The following is a 27708-nucleotide window of genomic DNA, read 5'->3' on the forward strand; positions in this document are numbered from 1 at the left end:
TTGTGAACCGCCGTTATCGATGGAAACCTATGATTAAACTAAATATTAAAATAAATAATTGTATAACGTTCCGTTACAGTCTTATTGATTAAACTCTACTGCTCACACATAAGGCTGATTCCCCTGAGAAGAATGAGCGAGAACTCTTGAGGATGCTATTTGTGAATAAACATTTGTACACCTTCAAAATATTTATTTAGATCGAAACAATCTGCAAGAGATAAATACACTACCACGGATTTTTGTCATCCAAGTATGCAGAATCTGTATAACTTCTAGTATAGTTTTGTTTCAGGTTTTGAACCTAGTGAACGGTAAATTAAATATCAACCGCAATCGAGAAGCGTATACATTGCCCCTTAAGGCGACGAATTTCAATACGAGTCTACAGTTTAGGAGGCGAGGTGTGGGGGGTGAGGTCGCCTCTCGCGTCCCGCGTTCTGGGCTCTGTAAATTAGTATAAATAAAAATAGGCGGAGAAAATTTGACACAAATCCGACGTCGACAAGCGACCGATGGCAAACGCTGGGCAATTTATAGAATAAATATGAATTTAATAACTACTGGGCTTCAGTTGAAAACTGCAGTATTTACAGAGAAATATCTCCATATAAAAATTAAGCAAAGTTAGATATTTTATTCTTAAATAATTCGTTTTAGCCATAATTCAGCCTCTTATCAGGATTTTATATGAAGTCAAAGTCAAAGAAGCATTCATTCCATAGGTAAAATAAATTTAGACTCGAAAACGTCAGCTCGTTCACTACGCTGACTTCCCTGAGAAGAACGAGTAAGAAACTCTAGGGAATGCTCTTTACAAATAAACTTAAATGCTATGGAATACGCTTTGAATCAAATTTGTGTGAATTCTGGAGCTATGTCGTCATTCCCAACATCTTTATCTAACACGTAGTCTTCAATTTGATCGGATAAAGTATAGCTTAAAAAATGTCGCTTTCAGCGTACATTTATTTTACCTTCGCGGCCGTGTTGATCCCTTAAACCATTCTTTACTCTCACCAAATTCGATATACACGACTATTGTGACTAGTATTCTATTTATGTAGTTAATATTGGTGAGTGACACGTATAATTTCGACATTACGAAGTTGCCAAACCTTCGTGAGCTGCTGCCCACAGAGTAAGCCTTTTGCAATAACATTGAAAGAGAATGTTCGTTGATTATTTTGGAATTTGCACTTTTATTTGTACAGTGCGTTTTGTAAGTCGTAGATAATGTTAAAAAAGATTGAGTATCTTTTTTCTTTTCAGCGCAGTTGTTACCGTAATCATTTGGCAGAATAGTTTTCAAACAAATTAAATGACATTTGGTTTGTATTTCTCGTTATATAGTCGATGCGACGTGTGTATTTTACATGTAGAGATACAAATTTTAAAATTACATATTTTTTTCAAATCTCTTGTTAGACGAAACCCTTGCCCACACTTGGAAAGCATAACCATAATAAATTCGCTTCTACAGCGCGAAAAAAAAAAAACAGAAAATGAGCATTACATATGCATTTTGTCGTTATCAATGCATGACGTTGTAAGCTAATAAAAACTTGGTATGAAATATAAACTTAGCTCAACATTAGTTTCGTAATGGCAACGTCTCTTTGAACCTACGGTAATGGCTGAAATTTAAACTCTTAGAGTTATGTCTAACAGCTATTTCTTCTTCTTTTAAATGTTTGGCTAATAGCTATTAATACAAACCACCCTATTTTTCACTAACTTCATCAAATATGTATATAGTTTATGATTGTTAAATTTATTAATACAAAGATTGAGCAGATTGAAAAACTTTTTCGATACGATGGGACTTGAACCCACGGCCATACTGCATCGTCGTTTTGCTCTTACCAACTGAGCTACGGGTCAAGTTATCGAGTTGTCGAAATTCTCCTGTTTTTGTTAAAGATCTTTACTGAATTTTTCGGCATTCTACGCCGCCAGTGACATCTAGTGAGAGATTTTAGAAACTTCTTCACCGAAGCTTCAGCTTCAGTTTGTATAAATAATTATAAATAATAAAAAGTAGTGGAGTTATGTATTTCACAAAAAAATGTTAATAATAAATAAATTTCTATGTAAATAAATTGTAAAAATTGCGACCTCAGAGATGGTGACACCATGAAAATCGGTGTGCAAGCCACTCGACCACGGAGGTCGTAAATATAAAACCAACTATTTTTATAGTCAGTATAAAAATGTATACTTTTCTGATGAGACAATTATATCAAAATTGGTTCATTGTGTTTTAAAACAATACAGTTATTTATAGAAGAAATTCAGACTGAAACAACACTGCATATATCCTAGACTAATGCCGCTTTCCTATTTCTTTCAACAGACAAATTTTGTGATAGAACTGATATTTATATTGTAGCGATTTTTAATTGGAGCAACCGCAATTAAAGGCCTACACTTACAACATTAAGAGGACAGTTTTTACTCCACAATCAATACCATAATGTTTCTAGTTTTTTTTAAGATCCAGATATATACCCTGTTGTTTCTTAAGTGAGGATATGTATTATTCAGTAATTCCCATGGCGTAAATAAATTTAAAAAACAAACATCAGTGGGTACCATTACCGTTCAAGCCATTAGTTGGCAATTCCTTCGTACTCTTCAAGTGGAATGGTGAAATTGTGAACACTTCATTTTTAACTAACTCCTCCAGATTCTCCCCTCCATATGATAATAGAGGAGAAATTTCCACATCAATATTGTCTTCAATAATTCCCCCGGCTTGCCGTATGTATTTACGATGTAGTCGGAACAAATCCTCCCTGGCAGTCGAAGGGCAGTCTTTTCCAGCCGCTTCTGCATTTTTCAATGCAGAAAACTCAACATCTCGTGCCACTTCCAAACAAATGAAGTTTTTAGCAAACTCGAACACATCAAAAATAAACTTCTCCATCTTGACTCCATTAGGTTCTGTGGGTTTTTGACGTATTCCATTCTCGTCAACGTATGGGATTTTCTTCTTTGCAATATGAAGCTTCAGTTTTGATTCATAGTCACAGATTTTCAGAAGAAAATCAGCTGAGAAGTAGTGATTGCAGATGTTACCAGCAGAAAATGTAAGTCTGCCATCAGGGTTTCTCCGCTCTGCAGCTTCATCTGTCAATTCTGAGTACTCAACGACTTTGTAATGTCCATTGACCCTGCAGACAACTCCAACTGCTTCTGTTGGGTAAGATTTTGAAACTACTTTTGCAGCACAGTCCGCACTCTTGCTCTTGCAGTATCCTATAAATACAGGATCCGCAACTTTAATAAGAATGTTGTCCACTGAATGGGCATGTAGATGTTCCACACCTCGTTTCGATATATCGTCAAGTATACCTTGAGTTTTCAAAGCCTTGTATAATCCACCATTACCATCAGGAGCACATGATATATGGTATTTTTCATCTAGTATGATCTTACCATTGAAATCGAAGCTTGGTAATGTACCTTGTTCGAAAAAAACAATATTCTCCTCATTTAAACCAAAATAATTATGAGTTTTGAAGAATTCAATAGTCGGTTCTACAGTGTGCTCTGATGTCATAATATACCAGGTAATTTTACCATTTTTCCCAGTGTTTTCCAGAGACATTTGTTGCACGCGGAGTATCCTTTCCGCTTGGATTTGGAATAGTGTTTTACCCGAGGGTAGGCCAACATTATACATACCTTTCGGATGGCCAAACCCAAGTCTAGTAGCTTGGCCACCAGCCAGCAGTAAAACACCTACTTTGTTCAGAGAAATTTCTTTGAAACCAATGTTTTCATATTCTTCAATTTTTTCTTGGGTTAACGAGGGTACCGCTTCATAGTGAGTCTCAGGAATGGGCTTCAAATCCTCTTCAAGCTTATCCAAAATAACTTTAGACGACTCGTTCGCGCGTTCGAATAAATTAACTATTTCCGCCAAATCCAACTTTTTAATTTCACTTTCCAAATTTTCCCGCTCTTTTTCACTTAATTCCGGCCAGTATTTTAACAAATGCTCTTGGTTATGAGCTGATAGCAACGATTTTAAATTTTCGTAAGACATTTTTTAGCGCTCGATAAAATATTGTTTTATCTAGACCGATCGCGGCGATTAGAAAGTGTATACTGAATCATAGCTACCGTATCGAAAAGGCTATAGTTTCTCCCACCACAACTTGAAATACACGTCGGCGGCATTCTCCTGACATTTTCGTTTTATGTTTTATTTACATTAATATCAGTAAGTAGTCTTTAGGGAATTATGTCATTAAGGCAAACATTAGAGTACATTACCTGATTTACTAGTTATTTATTTAGAAAGTTGCGAAATTAAGCGGTAATGTATAATCCACATTTCGAAATTTGAAGGATGACGCAATGCCTTGTTGACGCTTAGAAGTGCGTGTAGAGTATGCAATAAATTAAAATTTTATAATTCTTTGTTTGTAAATATTTAATGAAAATAGTATATGCTCCACGTCTATACTTGTTTTATCAAACAACAAATATAATTGTAATAACTATGTATTTCAAAGAATAACTTAATTAATTTATTTATTAAAATGAAAAATAAAAGAGCTAACTTTGTGTTATAATGTACCAGACAGAACGCACATATAGTGCTTGTCTTTGGTCAATTGTATCCCCTAGTGCTGCAAGTGCATTATTTACACGACTGAAACGTACTCAAACTACTTTATATGTTTTTCAATTAAATACAACATAAATAAATTTAAATACAATACAGACAATGATTGTTATGCTGATAATTAGCATATTAGAAGAATATATAATTTTTTGAGCGATCGCCAACCAATATATATCATCTAAGTCGACCGATTTTATAAAATCACGCCCTTAATTTGTCTATGGTTACCATGCATCTTTAAAAACATTGAAAAAACATGTCAAATGGTCCCTTCCGGAACGTGTGTTATTTTCTACTTTTATTAATTGAGTTTGTGTTAAATACCATATTTAGTGTTGCTAAAAGTGTGTACAGTGTCTCTGCTTTAATATTGTTCAAGCTCCTTCACATAAACATGACCGAAATCTCACAAAAGAAACGCAAGAACGGTAGCAACGATTCTAACCTGTTGAAAGCTAGAACTCTCATCGATGCGAATTGGCAGAAATTCTTATCTAGCGGTCTTATAAATGACAAGAAATCCGAGAAATCACCGCAAGAAACAACTAAACAGCACTACACGGGGACTTTCCGTCGTTCCCGCAAGAAAAAAACAAACGAACATCAAACTTGTTACAATGCACAAAACGGCTCGCAGAACTTAAATATCGACATCGTAACGCTAAAAAACGACTTAAATAACAAGAATTTAGCCTCGTTCAGCGATCAAAAGTTGATTAAGAACCAGAGCGTGTCGAAAAACGCTAAAACCAACTTGAACGGCGTCGCCATTAAAAATAATGATCAGAAAAACAAGTTAACTAAATTTATTGCCATGGATTGTGAGATGGTGGGCATTGGGTATGATGGAAATGATCATATGCTCGCGAGAGTGTCTCTGGTTAATAAATTTGGTGATTGTATTTATGATAAATTTGTTAAACCAAGAGAGGAAGTTATTGATTATAGAACCAATATTAGTGGCGTTAGGAAAGAAGATTTATTGAACGGAGATGACTTTACTAAGGTCTGTACTCATAGCAATTAAGAAAATCCTGTCCTCATCAAGGGAAAGTATACCCGATTGCAATAATGTATTAATACCTCCAATTATCGACCGTAGATGAAAAATTGTAAGAATAAAAAGTATTTATTTGCTAAACATTTATTTCTCGCTAAAACCAAAGTTTTGCCCAGTAAACATTCACAAAATGAAATGATTGTCACTAATATCAGGTTTCTTACCATGGTATTACTTCATTTTATTTTCCCGATAATTCGTAACGGTTGCACGCTCCATGGTCACGGGTTGACTGAGAGAGAATTTTAAATTTAGTGAATAACCACGAAAGTCTTAAAATCTATATTCACAAAATTCCCTAGATCTAGCGACTAAGTTGCTAAAACGGCGCCAATGGCAGGTGGAGAGAAGCTGGTGACTGGGAGGTTGCGGGTTACTCCCGCTGCTTGAGGATCGGACGCGGCCACTCGAACTCTCAGTTTGCACCCATGCCATATAAAATCTTTAAAAAATCTTGTCCCTAACTTGTGGTCGCTTTTAGTGAGCAGGCACTCTTAATGATAATGGTATGGTTTCAATAACTATGTTTTTGACGTTGAATTCTCTCTCATTTTCAGGTACAAAAGGAAGTAGCAGAAATAATAAGAGGCAAAATCCTAGTCGGACACTCACTGAAGAATGACTTAAGCGTTCTCTTCCTTTCCCACCCAAAAAGGAATATACGGGACACTGCCAGATACAAACCGTTTAGAAAGGTAAGCTTGCTACTGACTGACTGACTGTCTACTGACAGAGTTATTTTTATACAGGGTTATTTGTAAAATGCTAACAATATCTCGCTGCCCTCTGATTCCGCTCTACAGCTGCTATCCAGCTTAGAACCTCGCTGCTCTTCGGATCTGCACCTCTGTCCTCAGTCACCAAGAGTCGAGGGCAGAGGTCTCCAACTCCGTGTCTCCATCTTCTCCTATCTTCACCTTCACACTACACTTACATTGCTCACTCTACCACGTCCTCACACTCTGTATCTTTCCACCCCGACCTTCTAGCTCTCCATCCTCACAATTGATCTAATGCTATTTTTGTCTTTCCTTCTCATATCGAGTTCTTAGGTTTTCCTTCTGTGTCTTTCCTTGTAAGCGACCAGGTTTGACCACCGTACATTAAACATGGAAGGATGCAACTGTCAAATACTTTCTTTTTTGCACTAGTTAGGATATCTCTATTTTTGATAACCTCTTTTAGGGACAAGTATTTTTTCCATGATTTTGCAGGAATATATTATAAACAAAAACTTATGTCCCATGACTCTAACACACATCTCTATATTTTAAAACACGTGGTGAAGTGACACAAAGGCAAACCACACCTAAAATCAAGAATCTTTTGCACCGCCCTCATTGCCATAAATTAATTTATAAGAATAACTGCTTCAATATGTGCATAAAGATCTTAAATACCAAATTAATTTAAATTACTACACGGACCTACATTCAAACCACAATTGACAAAGTTGCTTATATGACACATTGCTTGCTGAATACTTAGAATCTACAAATACTAATTTTATTAATTTTGGAGACAAAAATATTTAAGTCTGTATAATTACTGTATTCTGGCAAATAAATGTTTTCTATTCTATTCTTTTAATAATTAATCAGATTTTACTTTCGTAAAAAAAGGATTGTGAGTGGGGATGCTTGCACCTTAGAACTATGTACCAAAGAAACAAAAGTTGTTATTGATAGTCTTAGTAATATAGCATAAGCTTTGCCTGTCACTTGTCAGAGTGGAGTGCAGCGGTAACGAAATGTGAACACCTATAGATGTCCTTAAAACCAGCGATTGGCTCACAAAGACGTGAACTGCATGATCTTGTATTTTTGCATAAAATAGTAAATGCCTCTACTGACTCAATGGAAATTTCATGTCGAGTGAATATTTCGGTTCCGTATAATGTTCCTCGTAAGCCTTTGTCTCACATTTTTCAAACATCACGTAGCAGAACTAATTTGGGTACTGTAACGAGGTCGCTCGGGATGCGTAGCGAGAGGTACTTGTAATAATATAAACCGGCATCATCTCAAGAACTTTGGTTTATTTCACGTTTTTTACATAGTTTATACTTTCAGGTTACAAATCAATAATCTAATATGTCAAGATCTTCTGTTTTCTTATTTCAATCCTTAACATTCTAAATATAAAACTATAATCACTACCTATATTCAGGCAGCAATTCTACTCAGAGTAGAGCCTAGTCTACAGTACCCATTCTCCTGTGAATAGAATCACTATGGTAAATGGGTGGCTAAGTGCCAGACTTGGATATTTTCAATAATTCCTCGCCTTTGTTTAGACGTTGTGTTTTGCAATTGTTATTAGGTGATTTAAAAGTAACATAATATTATATAAAATAATATGTTTTAATATTGATTAAGTAAGTGCTTATTGATGACACTAAGTGATGGAACGTGCGCCTGATGGTAAACGACACGCCTGTCCAGAACAGTTGCAGTGCCACTCGGAGCTTTAAATCGCAAAGATCTGAAGTGCACTGCCTCTGCGCCCATCACCCTGAGACATAAGTTGAAAACTTCCATGTGCCTGTAATTTCACCAGCACCCTTACCCTTCAAGACCGGAACACAGTAATGCTGCCAGTATGGTGGCAGTACTTCCCTGGACGAACTCTTTCACAAGGAGCTCTACTGCTTCTGCTAAATAATAATTTAATTTATAGCTGTATTAATCCAATTCTAATTATTTCAAATTGTTTATTAATCTAATGTGACAATAGGAATGTGTAATACGTATATTGGCAAAATTGGCCACCATACTGGGGCAGATAAAGGGGCTATAAGAAGAAAGTGTCTCTTACATAAGAGTATAAGCATACGTCGGGTCCAGCCCTAAGAAACCATTAACACTAATGTTTTCAATATTTTTACAGATAACTAAAGGCAGTACACCATCTCTAAAACGACTAGCAAAAGAAATACTCGGCATAGACATCCAACATGCAGAACACAGCTCTGTAGAAGACGCAAGGGCAGTAATGCAATTATATTGTACAGTAGCTAAAAATTGGGAAGCCAGTATGAGCGAAAAAAGAGGGTATAATGGAAAAATTCTCGATGAATCTTGAAATTAGCATTATTTTCATGTTGTCACTTTAATGTTTTTGCAAAAATAAAACTTTGTTGTAATTTAATTTTGCAATCACAAGATTGTGTGTATGTTGAATGTGTGCGTTGTTATTATTATTATAATAATATCAGATTTATTATAATTTTGTGGTTATATGGTAACAACAACAAAATTATAATCATTTTGCAATATTAGAACTAATAACTGAACAACATTACAATCAAAATTATGATAATTTTGGAAATATTAAGACATAACCTTAGAATAATACTGCATAGAATGATAGTTTCATATCAAACGAACTGTCACAAGTGAGGCAAAAATCAAATTCTTGTAGGTGCGATATGAGAAACATTTTCAAGGTATTCGAGGTGGTCATTACGAATATGGCACTCCTTTGTAAATCCAAGATGGCGGGCACGATTTCTCAAATAATGGCCAGTTAGGTAACGCTTTCAAGGTATTTGGGGGTGCCCATTACGAATATAGCATTTATTTCTAAATCTAAGATGGCGGACACGAGTTTTCAAATAAATGCAATATGGGTATCATTTTCGAGGTATTTGGGGGTGCTCATTGCGAATATGGCACTCATTTCTAAATCCAAGATGGCGGGCACCATTTTTAAAAATATGTAATATGGGTATAATTTTTGAGATATTTGGGGATGCTCAATACGAATATGGCACTCATTTCTAAATCCAAGATGGCGGACACGATTTTTCGAATAATGGCGGACACGATTTTTCGAATAATGGCAAGTTGGGTATCGAACCGACGTCTCGGTTCGAATCCGGCCGGAACGAACGAATTTTTTCTGAGTGTTCGAAGTGGAGTAATTTCACAAAAAATATTTGAATGTCAATTCAATAAAAATTTAACGATTTTTCACATGAAACTAATGAAGGCAAATACTAAATATATTTCGTAAAAATAGCTAACGTAAATTCTCTACAATGTCGTTGCGGCGCTGTACATTTGTAGAAATTCTGCAACCATAGCATATTGCCTATTCTCAAAAAATTACGTAATATAATTATTTTGAAACAGAATAGCAAAATGGGGAGAAAAAAATCCGTTACTTTGCAACATTTTCGTGTCTTGTTGCAACGAAATTAATTTTCTGTTTTAGTGAATATTTACATAAAAATACAAGTTGAAACGCTTTACTTCCTTGTGGAATGTAATGTTAGTATTTAGTTTATGTTTGTCTGACGTATTTTTACACTCATTTTCCACACATTTCGTCATTTTTAGCTAAAATTCTTGAGCTGTCCGCGTTGCAAGTTGACCTTTTTTTTTTTAATTTATTCAATTTCAAAAACATTAACTATTTTATTACATTAACGCTAGGTAAAAACTTAATGGTTTAACCACCTAGCGATAAACCTTGAGCACTGACGGCCCGCCCGCTCGTGTAGGCCCATTGGGAGCCCTACAATTTGCCTCACTTAGCGTGTGCGGACTAAGTTTCTATGCGTTATTATTCTAAGATTATAACAATCTGAGCAACATTAGGTAGTATTAGATTATTGGCATTCAAAGAAATCGTTTAATACTATGATAGTTTGTGTAACATGTTTTATTATTTAAATAAGCATTCTTACTTTTTTCGTGATTTCGAGGCGGTCGCCATAGTAAAAGTTTCAAAGTCGAAGGATGTCAGTTAATATTTTAATAACTTATATATGCCTCCGTGGCTGAACGGTTACAATGCTGCTCTGCCATGCAGAGGTCCCGGATTCAATTCTTGGGTGTGATTTATGGTCGTCTATGTGTATGTCCATAGCACGATACAGGGTTTTCTCAAAATACGCTCTATCTGTTTACCTTTTAACTTAAATGAGCGTCCCAGTCACGCAGGCGAGTCTGGCTTGAACTTGGTCAAGGCAGTCCGCGCAGTTGTATTATTCAGAGGAATTTAAATGTTGTTGCCTAGTAAATAGAATTCAGATTAGCCATTAACGTACATGAAGTTAAGTTTCGCGCTGCAGCTGCTCCACTACTAATTTTCGTACAATATTTTGAAGCGCAGTTGCAGCACCACTGTCGTGAAATGCGCGTGCCACTTTTCTTAGTTTACAATGAGCACGGCACGCATCTTAAAGACATACGGTGTCCTTAATGATTTTAGTACCGTAGTGTCCTATAATCTGTGTTTTTTGAAGACGGAGTAAAATGACAGTTTATTGCGTAAAAGTGTTGCCCCCTTGCGAGCAGCTAGTGATTGCAGTCGACAAATATTCTATCGATTATCGACTGAATGATGTCACGTTTATGTAATAAATAGTCGGACTTGTTTCATTTAGATCATCTTCGGCCCGTTGTAGGTCCAATTGGTACATCCACAAAATTTAGAAGTATGTCTATGAAAAATACAAACAGGGGACATATTTTAAAGTTTTTCATTTTTTAATATCAATAATCAAATCCGCCTGTCGTTATTAAAATGTGTATGACTAAAAATTGATGTTGATAATAATAAAATAAATAAAATAAAATATCTTTATTTTCAGACTACAGGGTCCATAGATTGTTAGTAAACAGAAAAACCTTAATAACTATGTTAGTACTACAATAATAATAATAATAATAATACTTGCTAAAGGGTACACCGCTGTCGGCAGAGTCACCGAGGTGCACGAGTAGCGTGCACTGCACCATCCAGCCTTCCTTCAACTACCTGTAAAAGACTGTTGGAGCTTCCCCTCACTCTTCGAATTAGAAAAGCAACTTTTTTGCGCATAAGCGCAAAAAAGTCGTCTGTGTGCGCATCGGCAAACATGCCCGAAGCACTGCAGTGTCGAGGAAGCCCCACCATCACCCGGAACAGGTTGCTGTACAATATGCGCAGGGCGCTGTATGATTTTTGGGAATAACTAGTCCACAGACTGCTGGTGTAAAAAATTTGGCAGAATGCTTTGAACAAAGTGACTTTGACATTAAGTGTACAACCAGCAAATCTCCGAGCCAGCATATTCCCTCTTACAGACAGCGCCCTGCGTTCCCTTTCTATATCGCAGTCATCCTTCAATTCTTCATTGACAATGTGCCCTAAGTATTTAAACTGCGTGACTCTCTTCAGTGGTGAACCATTGAGGCACACTGGAGGGACAGAGTAAAATAATGCAATTAGTAATCATTAGCACGTCGTAACATCCACAACTCAGACATTTATGGCAAAATTTTACTTGCTTTCACAATCTATCGATAAAATTGTCGACAACAACTACATGACTATTTAAAATTTTACGAAAACTGGCAACCCTGCAAATGTCATTTTACTCCATCTTCAAAATGGACAAACTATAGAGCCACACTGTGTCTCTAACGCGCAGCTGTGTTTCCATCCACCATTTTCTTTTTTATATTAAATAAAAAAAAAACAACGAAAGTCGTCTGGGACACCGTGTTTCTCTTAATGTGGACTTACCATGAACTCTAAATACGATTCAGTTTAGGACGTCGAATCGTTGTGAGACAGCGCTACATGAAGTGTACATCACCATCCCGCTTTTTAGACGTTACGAACCTATACTGAACTTATAAACATAATATTTACGCCAGAGTAATATGTATAACCACAGTTACTATAATGTTCTTTTCATATTGCTGATATTGTTATATCAGCAATAACCATGTAACCACAAAATTGTTATGATATTACATCGAGTATATAACCAGATATAGAGACGAAATAAGGGCCATATATTCCTGGTAACACATTAGCGGTACAGCTCTTATAAATATCAACTCTCGTTTGCACTGAAATATAGACAGGCCAACTACTGACCTGTGTGGACGTCTCCGTATATTCCAAGAAATATTCTGTATTTATTGTGCTGTTCTATTCGGTGGTGTGAGAAAAACAGCAAAACATCTGATTACAAAACAAACGGAATCACATTTTATCGGTAATGAAATACTAAATATGTAATTTTGCAAATTTCGTCCATTATAGCAAAGCTCAAGTTAACTGATCGATTTGAAGTGAAACAGTTGACGACACCCGTCAATTGTTTCGAACTCGGGCTGGCCAATCGGAGCGCAGTTGTCACAGTAATGATATGACAGAATAGTTTTCAAACAAATTAAATGACATTTCGTCTCTATGTCTGGTTATATACTCGATGTGACATTAGCATGGACTATTAACTCAAGAGGCCTGGTAATCACAATACAAGACAGCGTAGTCGAGCATTTAGTACCGTTTCGCACACCAGATGTCGCGACGTGTACCAAATTGCTGTTTTTGCAACTAATTTGTTTTACATTGACGAGTTGCAATTTAGCAAAACTTATTTCTGCCTCCATGGCTTGGCTTGGGTTACCTACCAGTAGTACGAAATGACATTTTCCAGAAATAACGTTTGCTAGAATTTGCATAACCTCGAAAGTAATTTTGAGAGGAAAATGTTTTTTTCTTTTAAACCTAACCGAACCTAATCGTGTCTTTGCGATGAATATCCAACATATTCTGAAAGAAAAATGGTTTCGTTATAATTCGGTGTAATGAAAATTCAAACAAACATTGTTTCGGAAAAGAAATTCGTCTTTGTGATAGGTTACCGTTACCATGACGGGCTGTCACGCAGAGGTCCCGGTTTGAAATATGTCGAGCGTAAAACCGACTTAAAAGACTATACAACCTCAAATTATAAAATTGATTCCGTATAGCAATGAAAGTGTTGAAATCATTGACTTACAATTACATGGACGTCGGGTCCGCGCTACAAAGTGTCCGCACTTGTAAGGCGCTAAAATCGTATACAGAGCACCAAACTCCGCTTTAGTCTTCATTTGTTCTACTGACAGCGCGATACTGCGATGACATAACAATTTAAATTTCGAATAGGTTGACTTGGGACATTTTTTTCGTGGTTTTTGTATTAGACCCGTCGTCCATTTATTTGTAAGTCAATGGTTGAAATAATCACTTTGGACATAAAATTAAGATATACACTGATTAGTATACGGTGTGAGAACACGATTCCTCAAAATTTTCTCGATAGAAATAACACAAATTTATTCAATAAGTAGTTTATATATACCAATTTTTATATGAACTGACCTAAATAAAACACGTATAGTATGCGATGTATACTTTTCAAACGGTTTTAATTACCTTCGTTCGACACGCGCAATTGAACTTATTCAGTACGGGAAAATTATTAATTCGTACTGCGGTAGTACCCACTTTTGTGAGTTATCTTACTTTAGTTAATATTAATAGTATAGATTCTTAGCTCCGCCGTTTTAAGTTCCAACTTGTCACTTGTCGGTTTTTTGTTTTATAACTCGTTAAAAAGTTATTACTGTAACTCAAGTGCGAACGCTGTTATTTGATGACAAGAATAAATTTATAACTTTGTTGTGACAATACCAAAGCTATTTTGTTGTTAAATTAGCTGCCTGTTGACTATTAGGTATGTCATCTGACAGGAAACGAGTGGAAAATGCCAGCCAAATTACTCGTGCGTTTTTTCTGTGTAAATGTCGTATGTGAATTTTAATGGTCATGATAAAACTTATCTTTTGCCTATATGTTGTCAGAAGATTGTCATAATAAATATATTTTGCTACTTAGGGTATACTTTTTCAAGAGTCAATAAAATGTTTTGTTATTACATTATCATGTTTTATTGCAACATTATCATGTTTTATTATAACATTACCATGTTTTGTAACAACGTTACCATGTTTTATTTATTGCAACGTGAACGTGTTTTATTATATGTAACATTACACCGTGGGTTTTAGAATTCTATCACAACAACGATAATCACACATTTTTAAACTTTTAAATAGCATTATACAAATACTAACTTGTAAGCGCGACGTTACTGCGTGGAATCAGATAAAAAAATGCTAATATTCTTTATACCAACCTTCAGGATAACAGATTTTATAATAATTTTTGCAAATCACAACTCAAGTGTTAAAAAAGTCATTTATTATTTTTACCATATAGCTTACAATTAGATACCAGGAACTTACCATCGGGTACCAAGTATTTACTATCAGGTACCACGATTACCATAAGTAGATTTTATATTCATCACCATATTTATTGACATTTTATATATTCGTAGTATTTTTAACCCTAATTACATATTTATGTTATAATTAACGTTTATATACTTCACTCATCGAGTATATAACCAGAAATAGAGACGAAATGTCATTTAATTTATTTGAAAACTATTCTGCCATATCATTACTGTGACAATTGCGATCCGATTGGCCAGCCCGAATTCAAAACAATTGACGGGAGTCGTCAATTGTTTCACTTCAAATCGACCAGTTAACTTGAGCTTTTGCGTTTAATTGCGTTTAGATCAATTTTCGTCCATTATAGGGACGAAAATTGCAAAATTACATATTTAATATTTAATTCTACCGTCAAATGCCAAGACGCTCGGACGCGAGGCGCGTTACTTTGTCCTTGATCGGTGACTCGTCGTATTGAAGTGTCCACACAAAATGTCCTCAAGTACTTTGAAATGTACTAATTGCAACGTTGTAATTAACGAACTGCTCGCGTTTATACAAAATGTGTTAGATAGTATGGACGAGGAGAGCTTACATCAGCTGTGCACTGAAACATTTTCAGCAGAAGAGATAGTGGTAGCCAAAACTTTATTGTTTGAATAGCTTCCAAACTCCAAAACGATGCCGCTTCGTCATAAAGGCGGTAAGAAAAAGTTGTCAAGAGATCTTGATGATATAGTATGCCTCATGAAAGGCACTAGAAATACAGATCTTTTTCCTGTGTTAGTAGTAAAGGACCTGCATTAACTATCACCAGTCACTTTTGAACATAGATGTCACTAGGCTTATGAGGGATATCTTAAGTGTAAAGAGGCAAATCACTGCCCTGGAGGAGAGATGTGTGACTACAGAATCTTTTGAGTTGCTTAAAAAATAAATACGTTATATGAAGCATACATCTCTTCTCTACAATAATAACCCGCATTGTGATTGCTCGACAAAATGGGGTGCATGTTTAGAAGACAGCTTCTCGCTAGACAGCGGTCCTATGGGCCTACAATATGTCCCTATGAATCCCACAATATGTCCCTATGAATCCCACGATATCAACAGTTCAAAGTGCTCAATTAACAATTATTATGTTTCACTCTTGCTTGAGCAAACTAAACAGACAGTGCCAGCACTACGTCTCCTCAGGGTCGTATGTGCAGAAGCGAGATGCATTTATGCACTGCTAATGCAAGTGCAAACAAGACATCGGTGCAACAAGCATGCACTTCCTTCATGAGTGTGAGCGGGACGGCGATACAGCACGACGTCACAGAACAGGCTAACGAAACCGACGATACCAGCACTGTGCCTCCTCAAGGAGTGAGAAAGAGCAGTGAGAAGGCAATGACGTCTGTATGCGCGGGAAATGGCAGTGTAAGCGAGACGGCAAAGAAATACAATGAAGCCCTTACAATGAGTCCCTGCCCATAGAGCCCGCTGGCCTCACTAGGGGATCGGGCTTTCGCCTTCTTCCCGTACGTCTGCGCCAAAGCGGGTGCGCGTCCGCCGCGTCCTCGCGCACCCGCTCCGCATCCACCTTTTGCGACATAACCTCTCCGCAAAAGGAGGCCGCCGCCTCCCAGGACTCCTGAGAGGTCCTGCCCTATTGTCCCCGTCAGGGTACGGCGCTGCTCTAGAGTGTGCTGCGCGGTGTCATCCGCAGCGCCGCACTCGTGCCACGACGAACGGTTCCCTCCTCGCCACCTTGTGCAGGTAGTAACCGAAGCAGCCGTGCCCGGTCAGCACCTGCACAAAGTGGTACGACAGTAGCCCGTGGGACCGGCTGACCCACTCTAGGAGGACAGGACGGATCGCCCCTATGGTACGAGCTCCATAGGGGGGATCCGCCAAGCCCTCTTGACCAAACCAGTCCTGCCAAATGATCCGAAGTGTAGCGCACGCGCCTTTAATTTAATTACGAACTTAGAATGGCAGGTATGTAGTTACACGTAAAATACCAAAACAATATAGGATTACTTCCCAAACAGGGTGTGCATTACTACTCCTAGTGGTAAATTTAGAGCCGCGGACAGTAAAGTTCCACTGTTTATTTCTAGCGTTAGCACTAAACCCTTGGAATGCGATATTGTAAATTATATCAAAGAAAAAACAAATGATACAGTGTCTCTAAAAAAGATAAATATGAAACATGCCAGGGACTACAATGGGTAGAAGTTTTATGTGTCTAAAAGCAAAGTAGACCTGTATTTAAATGGCCAGTTCTGGCTATTTTTAAATAAAGTTCTGGTTCTGGAATAACTTTTAGACGTTTTGTTCATTATATGTACAGAACGAACACTAGAAATTCGTTAAAGTCAGATGTTGCACCCGCTTTATGATTGGACAAAATGTTATGCATTATAATCTAGTTAGCTTTAACTGTAAGCATCTGCCTACATCTATGACCTGTGTAAGAACACTGTGCGAGCGTTCGGACGTAGTTGCCCTGCAGGAGACGTGGCTACTTCGTGAGGTGTACGAGATGATCCTTGGAGGTAAGATGATCCTTTTCAATTGTAGCGAAACTAGTAACGTCATCTAGATATTTTCTACAGTAAAATATAGGCCTCAATGTCTCATCAGTCAATTCGTAATGGCGATGTGAGTGACGAGTTCATTTTTGCGGAAAAAAATAAAAATTGTGTGAGTTTGATCTGTAAAGTTGATTAAAAGCTTAGGTAACTTCCATTCTAAGCAATCAATTGCTAAGATTTTTGTGTTGGTGGCTTTGTATAATGCTCTATTTACTTTTTAATGGCGTGGTAACAGTAGACAGCATACATGTTATTTTGCCGAACAAAAAATACAAATAAGTAAATTGGGGCAAGATGATTATGGTTTTGGTGTACGAGATGGTCCGTGGGGATCATCTTGTACTGTACATATTGTTAACGGATTATTTTTAATTTGTATGTTTTTCTGAGTACTGAAACCTCTTAATTAAATAGCTTGCAATACGAATAAAATAGTAGAAGACTGGATTTCGTTAACATGATCGATCTCGATTAATAACAAATATAAATGCTTTTTCTTGTTTCTTGTAGAAGAAAAACTATTGGTGGGTGATCGGAAGACTATGATCTAAAGAACTAGAAGCGTAAAAAGTAGGACGCCATATAGATCGGCAAGTAAACAGTTCGCAGTAGGTACGCGTTATGTCATTAAAAAGACGGGCTAAAGGTAAAAATAAAGGGTCTGTCAGTTCAATGAAATATTTAGGTGAAAAAAAGAAACTGTTTTCATCAGATGTGTTAAACAGGAAATTGAGCTCGTAAAGTACATTATAGATATGGAGACGAGGATGGATATCAACTTGCCATAAAAAACAATATCTCCCATCCTTATATGTACCTGTAAGATATAAATCAATTATGATTATTTGTTCTCTAAGTTCCGTAACTGTTGTTTCATATACCTAGATTACATAAGTGAGGACTTCGTTAAGTCTAAAAAATTCTTGTTTTCATTTGTTTCTACCAAAACCTAGAAATTTTCCTAAATAGAGGCAAGGTGATCTCCTGGATCATCTTGCCCATACCCCTTGGATCATCTTGGACACCTAGGTGTCCAAGACGATCCTTTAGTAGGGTTTTAAAAATATTCAAATATAATAATGAAAGATCAAAAAATAAAACGTTTTTAGTAAGACAACATGTAAATAGATAAATTTTCTATCATTCAACGCTTTTACATCTGCTGTAAGCTGAATATCTTTTAAACTACCACCATTCTCCCTTAAGGGGATCATCTGGTACCCCTTTCCCCTACTGTTAGCAAAGATTTTGAATATACTGGTAAGTCAGCGGTGAACACATCCGCGGGCCTTCTGGTGGGAAGACCTTATGGGGGAGTGGCCATTCTCTGAAGAAAGGGTATGTATGAATCCGTCGCCGTCTTGGATTGCAGTAGCCCTAGGTTAGCTGTCAAAGCTATTTCTGGTGGTCGCACTGTAATATTCTTTTCTGTGTACATGCCAAGAAAGATAATTTACCTATTTTTACGGAGGTTTTGAATGAGATTAGTGCAATAGAAGAAAGTAGTAATGTTGAGTCCATATTCATCTTAGGAGACTTTAATGCACATACACAGGAGACCTTCTATAGGGAACTTTCTAACTTTTGTTCAGATCAATCGTGGATGTGTGCAGATGTAGAGAAGCTGGGATATTCTTCAAATGTTTATACATTAATTTGTCAAAAATCGGGTAGTGGAAGGTGGTTGGACCACTGTATTGTTTCCCTCTCAGCTTGGCATACCATTATCAAAGTAAGCATAAATGAGGATGTCTACACGTCGGAACACCTACCTAAAACTACATGAGGCACAGTTCGGGCTTAGACCTGGACTATCAACGGAAGGCGCGATCTTAGCACTCAAACATTCTGTCCAGTACTACACCAATCGCAGGTGTACGCCTGTTTCCTCGACCTCTCTTTGATCTGGTATATTATGATATACTCTGGGGAAAGTTGGGGGACAGGGGTGTACCGCCTGACTTGTTAAAAATTTTTCGTTTTTGGTACAGTCACCAAAGTAATGCTATAAAGTGGGGTAGTGCCCTCTCTGACGCATATGGAATTGGAGTGCGGGATTAGGCAGGGGGGGTAAGCTCCCCCTCGCTCTTCAACCTATATGTAAATGATCTCATTGTTGGGCTCAGCGGCATGCGTGTCGGTTGCCGCGTGGATGGTGTTCGTATTAACAACATCAGCTACGCGGACGACATGGTGCTGCTGGGCCCGACAGCGAGGTCTTTCGAAGAGATACTAAAGGTCTATGCTGATGGTCTCCACTATAACATTAAAAAGTGTAGAATATATTGTTTTTAAGGCCGCCAGTAATAATCTTAAAGAATTGCCAGAAGTAACCCTTAACGGCATGAACATTAAAAGAGTATCTTTCAAATATCTAGGTCATTACGTTACCGACGACCTTAAGGACAATGCCGACATTGATAGAGAGCGTAGGGCTCTAGCGGTAAGAGGTAATATGTTGATCCGTAAGTTTTCTAGGTGTACAGAAGTAAAAATAACGCTTTTTAAAGCTTACTGTCAAAGTTTCTATACAGGGAGCCTATGGGTTGACTACACCAAACGGCCGCTGGAGACCCTACGTGTACACTAATTATATTTTTAGAATGATGTTGGGACTGCCTAGTTTCTGCAGCGCATCGGGGATGTTTGCAGAGTACGAGACGGATGGTTTTGCTGCCATCCTCCGGAAAAAGACAGCATCCCTGATGCGCAGAGTGTGGGACAGTCCCAACAGCATCCTACAAACTGTAGCTGGTAGAATTACCTCTCCCACGTGGCAACGCTTCATGAGAAAGGGATTTGAAAATTAATGTAAAAAAAATAATTGAATCTACTAACACTAATTTATGAGCACTTTTGTTGTTATTATTACTAACAAGTTATGGAACTCGTTGTCTGAAATAAAAGAATTTTAATTTTCTTTTTTTTTTTTTTACCTATGAAACTTGATTCCGTTTGTTTGGTAATTAGATGTTTTGGTGTTTTCCCCCACGCCACGGATTTAAAAAGCACGCCATTATTAGAGATATTATCTTTATTACAATAAATACAGAATATTTTTGGAATATATGGAGACCAGGAATGTATGGCCCTTATTTCGTCTCTATTTCTGGTTATATACTCGATGACTTCACTCAACCCTTAAAGTTCTTTTTTAAATAAAATACATATTTATTTCTTGACAAATACGACGGAAGAAACAACACTGCCGGTTTTCCCGCCAAATTTGAATTGCGGTGTTGGTATTACGTATTTTAGTTTTAATTTTTCTTCAAAATGGCGGCAAAGCTCTGACTCTGTCCAGTTGCATGATGTTATTATGAATAAACCTGAAAAGATAAATCAATATTATTTTTATGCGAAAACCTAAGTACTCGATTTGTTTACCGTTTAGACTACTCTAAACGATGTTGCCCTAGTTAGTTGATAATTCAGTCCCGAAGTTTTTACCAACCCAAGATGCTAGCTTCCTTGATAATGAAACCAAAGTAATTACCAACCGACGAAGTCTTTCCTACATTTAAAGTCACATAGCCCTCAAGCACAGTAAAAAGTAGTACAAAAATCCTTAGAATAATAACGCATAGAATGATAGTTTCATATTAAACGAACTGTCACAAGTGAGGCAAAAATCAAATTCATGTAGGCTAGTTTTAGTAGTAGGTTAATTTTCGGTTTTAGTGAATATTTATATAAAAATACAAGTTGAAACGCGTTACTTCCTTGTGGAATGTGATGTTAGTATCTATTTTATGTTTGTCTGACGCATTTTTACACCCATTTACCGCACATTTCGTCATTTTTAGCTAAAATACTTTATCTGTTCGCGGTGCAAGTTGACCTTGAGCACTGAAGCCCGCCCGCTCGTGTAGGCCCATTGGCCGCGCTTAAATTTGCCTCACTTAGCGTGTGCGGACTAGGTTTCTATGCGTTATTATTCTAAGCAAAAATCTGACAAATTATGAAAAAAACGGGCCTTTGTTATATATATGTTAATAAATCGTTGTCCACAGAAGATTCGCCGGGCATTTTGTATTAATAATATTATTCGTGCCCTCCTACCAAAACATACTGCAACACTAGACGCCGCTTTTTCGGTAATTATTCGTTAAAAAACGTATGACTTCTCGTCGTGTGAAAGAGATGCGATAATACTACGCGCCACTGCAACACCGAATAAGTTAAAGTACCTTCGATTCGCTTCACAAGTCCGTTGCGTCTTCGATAAACGTATAGAACTGTATGCGTTTTTTTGCAGGATAAACCCGGTGGGAACGGTTCTATATCCAATGTATGCGCCACTGTTTATTCGGTAAGATTTATACTGCATTATATATATTTTTTAATATATAATAGACACACGCTGGCCACAATCTCACCTGTTGTTAAATGCCTATTCACTCTAGTCTTGAATAGTCCCAAATTGTACTAATCGGGAAATACAGAGACGGAGAGCATTCCATTCCTTTGTCGTACGCATCAGATGGGAGGAAGTAAAGCGCTTAGTGCGAATAGGTGGTATATCAACGACATAAGGGTGGAGTGTTCCGGACCTTCTAGTCGATCGAAGAAGGAACGGTGAGAGTAGAACTAAATTGAAAAGCTCCTGCGCACACTCACCGAAACGTATCCGATAGACAGATAATTTGAGTGTAATATGTGGTTACCTATGCGTGTGTCCATGGCACCCGCAATACAGGGTTTCTTTAGTGCAGAGCCAACGCACACTTGGCGTTATAAAAAAAATTACCACTATTTCTACCAAATATCTGTCAAATTTTTGACGGTGTTGCCATTGCTGTTATTTATCATGCTATCTGTCATGAAATGCATGCATGTGTTGGTGTGAATGAAAAGAGCCTCCACACTATGACGTAGGAATCGTATTCCAAATACGTCTGAACGAGTACCTCACGTCGATTGACCACGATGGCAAACATATTTCATGCACAGTACAGCATGGCGACTACTTGTGGTGTGATCAGCGTGGCTAGGTTCTGGGCCGCGATAATACAGCGTATTCAATGACTGTACTGTATATTGTTTACTCCATCCATGTCTACGTTTCTTTTGTGCTGGTGATTAACGAATGGTGGTTGTGACTAGATAGTCACGTTCGTATTAACAACATCAGCCCTCCATGCTTTTGTGATCTTATTTTTATTTTTAATATTAATGCGTCTTATCCTGCTTTGGTGGGTACTGCAGTTAGCTGTTTTTTGTTGTTTATAAAAACTAGAACTAAACTGGATTGTAATATAATGTATAATAATTAAAATATAATAAGGATGGCGACATCCCGTGTATTTTGTGACCCAGTGTTTTTGACGACGTGCATTAAGGAGATCTATCAATACTTGTGATTCATTATCAAAAAGCTAATTGCGTACAGCCTGTATAAGCTGGGGTTATAAAATGCAGTAACGAAAATGAATAAAAATTAATCTGCCCAAATGGCAGAAATCCGCCACAAATGGTCACACTTGGCAAGAGGTCTCTTGTCAAAACGTTCCTTTGCAACTTTCAATATCTCTCATTTAAAATATTGTCTAAATATTTTTGTCACATTGTGTTTTATTTTTTGCTTTATGTCATTATTGTTTAATTGATTATTTCATTAGGTATTTTATAACTTTAATGTTTTATGTGTGTACTATAAAATAACCAATACTTCAGGTAGGTAAACATTCAATCATGCTTAAAACAAAACGGACATACAAAAACGTTACCTAATCTATGATCGAAATGAATCAATTGCGTTATGTTCTTGCATTTATTCTAAAATACAATGTTTTACAATTTCTTTATTCCCGACTTCTAAAAATATATAAAAATATATTGCTAACTAGGCATAAACTAAAACGCAAAATTAGACTAGCAAAGTCCATGAACGACTCTTCGTTGTGATTGGGGCAGCTTTCGCCTTCCTTCTTTATGTACGTATTAAAATTCAATGTAAACCACCTCTAGTTGTGTTCTACCAATCATATTTTATAAGCTTATTGTAATATTACACTCAGTTATTACAATAGAGTAAGTCATTGTAATTTTTAGACACACTTGACGGACGATTACGTCCATGTCTGTCACCTAGCTACCCATAGTCAGTGTTGGGCAAAATTTAATTGTTCTGGCAATTAAAGATTGACAATTGATTAATTGTCAATTGCGAAACAGCAATTAACGATTGATCAATTGTTAGTTGCGAGAACCGCAATTAACAATTAATCAATTGTTAATTGCGGTTCTCGCAACTAACAATTGATCAATCGTTAATCGCAAATATCTACAATTAACAATTAATCAATTTTCTATTTTTTCAATGTTTTTGATTAACAATTAAAACTGACAATTATGATAAATTTAGAGGGCATATGGGATGTAAGGGGGCACACACCATCACAGCTCTTATTGTCAACCTCACCTGCACGCGGTACATCCTACAGTAACCGACGAGGCTCTGGCGACCGGTAGTAGGCGGTATAGCCCTTCCCCACATTGGCGCTGTCAAATCTGCTGGCTACCGACGGGCAGCAGCGTCGGTAGTACAAAGGCAGCGCCCTGCGATCTCCAACCCGCATGCCCAGCGTGGAGATTATGGGCAATAACCCCCTTCATGGACGGTACAACCAATCGAAGGCCCCCAGTTCCCGGTCGCCCCGCTATTCCTGGTCACGGTAGCGGCCATGGTACCGGCGGGGTAGGGGGTGCTAAGAATCCCCGGGCTACCGCAGGCTACCAAAAACAACTGACCCTGGCTACATTTAACGGACGAACTCTTAGGCTTGACGAACACCTTGCACAGTTGGAAGTGGAACTGGAGAACATTAGATGGCATGTTCTGGGGCTGTGTGAAGTCCGAAGAGAGGGAGAGGACACCATAACCCTAGACTCGGGCCATCTACTGTACTTCCGCGAGGGTGATCAAACATCCCAAGGTGGTATAGGATTCCTCGTCAACAGAGTCCTCTCTAACAACGTTGAAGAGATCTCCAGTGTGTCGAACAGGGTAGCGTACCTGATCCTTCGGCTATCAAAAAGGTATAGCCTGAAGATCATTCAGGCCTACGCACCGACCTCGACACATTCGGATGACGATGTAGAAGATATGTACGAGGACATATCGAAAGCCTTACACAACACCACCAAGGCTCACTTCAACGTTGTTATGGGGGACTTTAACGCTAAAGTGGGATTCCCAAATCTTGACGAATCTCGAGTCGGCCCGCATGGTTATGGAGTAAGGAATCACAGAGGGCAAACGCTAGTCAACTTCCTGGAGCACGAGGGGCTCTTCTTGATGAATTCGTTCTTCAAGAAGAAGCCTCAAAGGAAGTGGACTTGGCGAAGCCCCGACGCTGTGACTAAAAATGAGATCGATTTCATCCTGACGGACAAGAGACACATATTCAGAGATGTCTCAGTGATCAACAGGTTTAGCACCGGATCTGATCACCGACTTGTACGAGGCTCTCTGAATATCGATGTCAAACTTGAAAGAAGCCGCTTGATGAAGTCCACGCTCCGTCCTAATCCACTCCAGATCATGGCGGGCTCCGAGAAGTTCCATGAACTTCTCGAAGCGAGATTCGTCGAGCTGGAACCCACCGAGGACGTTGACGAGGCCCTACAAAGCGTGGTTGGGACGCTGAGAAGCGAGGGCATCAAATTCTGTCAATTGCAGCGTACGGGAAAGAAGTCTAAACTCTCGGATGGGACTCTGCGACTTATGACGAAAAGACGCGATGACATCCAGGCCACTTCGTCAGAGAGGTCATACCTAAACAAGCAGATTGCGAAGATGGTACGGCGTGACCTTCGGAGCTCCAATACACGCCTCATTGAGAAGGCGATAGAGCGAAACCGAGGGTCCAAAGTATTCACTCAGCAGCTTGGAAGGAGCCACCTGACGAAGCTTACAACGCACGATGGCCTAACCGTTACGTCAAAGCCGCAGATACTCGCCGAGATAGAGGACTTCTATGGCCGTTTGTACGCTGTAAATGCTCCTCGGGTCCAGCGTGACAATCACGATTTGAGAGCCACCTTGACGCGCCACTATACCGACGACCTGCCAGAAATCAGTCAAGACGAGATCGTGTTGGCTCTAAAACAGCTTAAAAATGGAAAAGCCCCCGGTGAAGACGGAGTTACTTCAGAGCTTTTGAAGTCTGGAGGAGTTCCTATTATCCAGGAACTTCAGAAGCTCTTTAACTTGGTCATTCACTGCGGGAGAACTCCACGGGCGTGGAACAGGAGTATTGTAGTTCTCTTCTTTAAAAAGGGAGATAAAACTCTACTGAAAAACTACCGACCCATCTCACTTCTGAGTCACGTCTACAAGCTGTTTTCTAGAGTCATCACGAATCGCCTCGCAAGAAGACTCGACGAGTTTCAGCCACCGGAACAGGCCGGGTTTCGGGGAGGATATGGCAACCTTGGACCACATACACACAGTGAGGCAGATTATACAGAAGTCCGAAGAGTATAATCGGCCCCTGTGTTTAGCTTTCGTGGACTATGAGAAGGCCTTTGACTCTGTCGAAACCTGGGCTGTCCTGGAATCCTTACAGCGGTGCCAAGTGGACTATCGTTATATACAAGTGTTGAGATGTCTTTACGATGCTGCTACCATGAGTGTCCAAGTACAGGACCAGCAGTCTGAACCTATCCAATTACGCAGAGGGGTGAGACAGGGGGATGTCTGGGCACTTCGGATCACTGCTTGATATCCACTAAAGTGGCAACGTTACTGCCACCACCACCTACTGTGGCTAAACGCCGCATTTGGCATTATGCGTCGGCAGATTGGGACGGTATGCGGGACTATTTTGCATCCGTTCCCTGGCGGCAGCGCTGTTTTAGTGAGGTGGATCCAACAGCTAGCGCGACTGCCGTTGCTGATGAGATCTTAATCGGGATGGAATACTACATCCCGCATTCGGATCTCGTCAGTAAAGGGAGGCGCAACCGCTGGTTCAACCGCGAGTGTGCTGTGGCTGTTGAGAACAAACAGACTGCATACCGCGCTTGGATCAGGGGTCTAGCTTCAGACGATCCCAATACGAACTCACTTAAAACAGCCTACAGTAATGCCACCAGGTCTTGCAAAAGAGCGTACAACAGAGCGGATGCTCAGCGCGTCGCACGAGTTGGCCAAGAACTCTTGACGCATCCCACAGGTAGTCGTAGCTACTGGCGTCTGGCCAGAGCCGTTGCGTCGAACTTCTGCCAGCCCTCGCTGCCACCGCTGAGATATTCTGACGGCAATCTAGCCCACAAGCCGCAAGATAAAGCCGACCTCTTGGCAAATCTGTTTGCGGCTAACTCCTGTCTCGACGACTGTAACGCACAGCCACCAACTATACCTCACTGTGGCTACACGATGTCTGATATTCGTATCAGACAATGCGATGTGCGTACGCAGCTGCAGTCTCTCGACGTCCGGAAAGCTAGTGGTCCTGATGGTATCCCAGCGATTGTACTTAGGAATTGCGCAGCTGAGTTGACTCCCGTGCTAACGCGACTGTATCGTCTGTCGCTCTCTTCAGGTCGTGTGCCGGACTCTTGGAGAGAGGCTAATGTGCAACCAGTTCCCAAAAAAGGCGACCGATCAGACCCGCATAATTACCGTCCCATAGCCATTACTTCCATAATATGCAAGGTTTTAGAGCGGATCCTTAATAAACAACTGACCCAATACCTAGAAGATCACTCCATAATTAATGATCGGCAGTATGGGTTTCGTCCGAAACGATCAACGGGTGACCTTCTAGCGTACTTATCGCATATTTGGGGTGAGGCTATAGACAAACGTGGCGAATCGTTGGCTGTTAGCCTCGATATAGCCAAAGCGTTCGATCGGGTCTGGCACAAAGCTCTTCTCTCCAAGCTCCCGGCGTACGGTTTGCCAGCCCAGTTATGCAGCTGGATTGCCGATTTCCTTCGTGAGCGGAGAATTCGCGTCGTTTCTGACGGCAGCATTTCGAGGTTCGTGAATGTGAACGCCGGCGTACCGCAGGGATCCGTCCTATCTCCCACGCTTTTCCTTCTGCATATCAATGATATGCTTCCACTTGGGAATATTCATTGTTATGCAGATGATAGCACTGTTCATGGGGGATATCATGGATTCCCCGCAGCTGGGCGCGCCGATACTGACAGAGAGCGATCTGATCTTGTCGTTGAGCTCAATAGGATATTGGACCTCATATCTGCATGGGGATCCAGTAATCTTGTTGAGTTCAACGCCAAGAAAACACAGGTTTGCGCGTTAACAACAAAATTGTCGCCGTTCCTTCCCATGCCTTCTCTGATGAGCACAGCACTTTCACCTCAGAGCAGTTT

At 39.0% G+C, this 27708-nt stretch overlaps 4 protein-coding genes across 4 annotated transcripts in view; 2 read left to right on the forward strand and 2 right to left on the reverse strand.

The window, feature by feature from the left end:
• Positions 1 to 2154: 2154 nt before the first annotated feature.
• LOC113228341 (UDP-N-acetylhexosamine pyrophosphorylase-like protein 1) lies at positions 2155 to 4181 on the reverse strand. The gene has a single exon (XM_026461606.1). It carries the CDS (start codon positions 4052 to 4054, stop codon positions 2585 to 2587), a length of 1470 nt encoding a protein of 489 aa, XP_026317391.1. The 5' UTR covers positions 4055 to 4181; the 3' UTR covers positions 2155 to 2584.
• A 682-nt stretch (positions 4182 to 4863) lies between these two features.
• On the forward strand, positions 4864 to 8783 carry LOC113228347 (RNA exonuclease 4). Its single transcript, XM_026461612.1, has 3 exons — positions 4864 to 5645; positions 6257 to 6394; positions 8589 to 8783. The coding sequence occupies exons 1-3, from the start codon at positions 4896 to 4898 to the stop codon at positions 8781 to 8783; spliced, it is 1083 nt and encodes a 360-aa protein (XP_026317397.1). The 5' UTR covers positions 4864 to 4895.
• An 8445-nt stretch (positions 8784 to 17228) lies between these two features.
• LOC113228348 lies at positions 17229 to 20171 on the forward strand. The gene is made up of 5 exons (XM_026461613.1): positions 17229 to 17322; positions 19036 to 19093; positions 19488 to 19599; positions 19658 to 19804; positions 19896 to 20171. Exons 1-5 carry the CDS (start codon positions 17229 to 17231, stop codon positions 20169 to 20171), a joined length of 687 nt encoding a protein of 228 aa, XP_026317398.1.
• A 382-nt stretch (positions 20172 to 20553) lies between these two features.
• Positions 20554 to 27708, reverse strand: part of LOC113228342 (EEF1A lysine methyltransferase 2) — a 26278-nt gene continuing 19123 nt past the window's right edge. The window contains exon 4 of the mRNA XM_026461607.1: positions 20554 to 20690. Within this exon, the coding sequence (XP_026317392.1) occupies positions 20679 to 20690 (12 nt within the window). The 3' untranslated portion in view covers positions 20554 to 20678. The remainder of the gene's footprint in view (positions 20691 to 27708) is intronic.

Source organism: Hyposmocoma kahamanoa, unplaced genomic scaffold, assembly GCF_003589595.1.
Source record: "Hyposmocoma kahamanoa isolate Upper Pololo Valley unplaced genomic scaffold, ASM358959v1 227, whole genome shotgun sequence".
NCBI classification, from domain to species: domain Eukaryota; kingdom Metazoa; phylum Arthropoda; class Insecta; order Lepidoptera; family Cosmopterigidae; genus Hyposmocoma; species Hyposmocoma kahamanoa.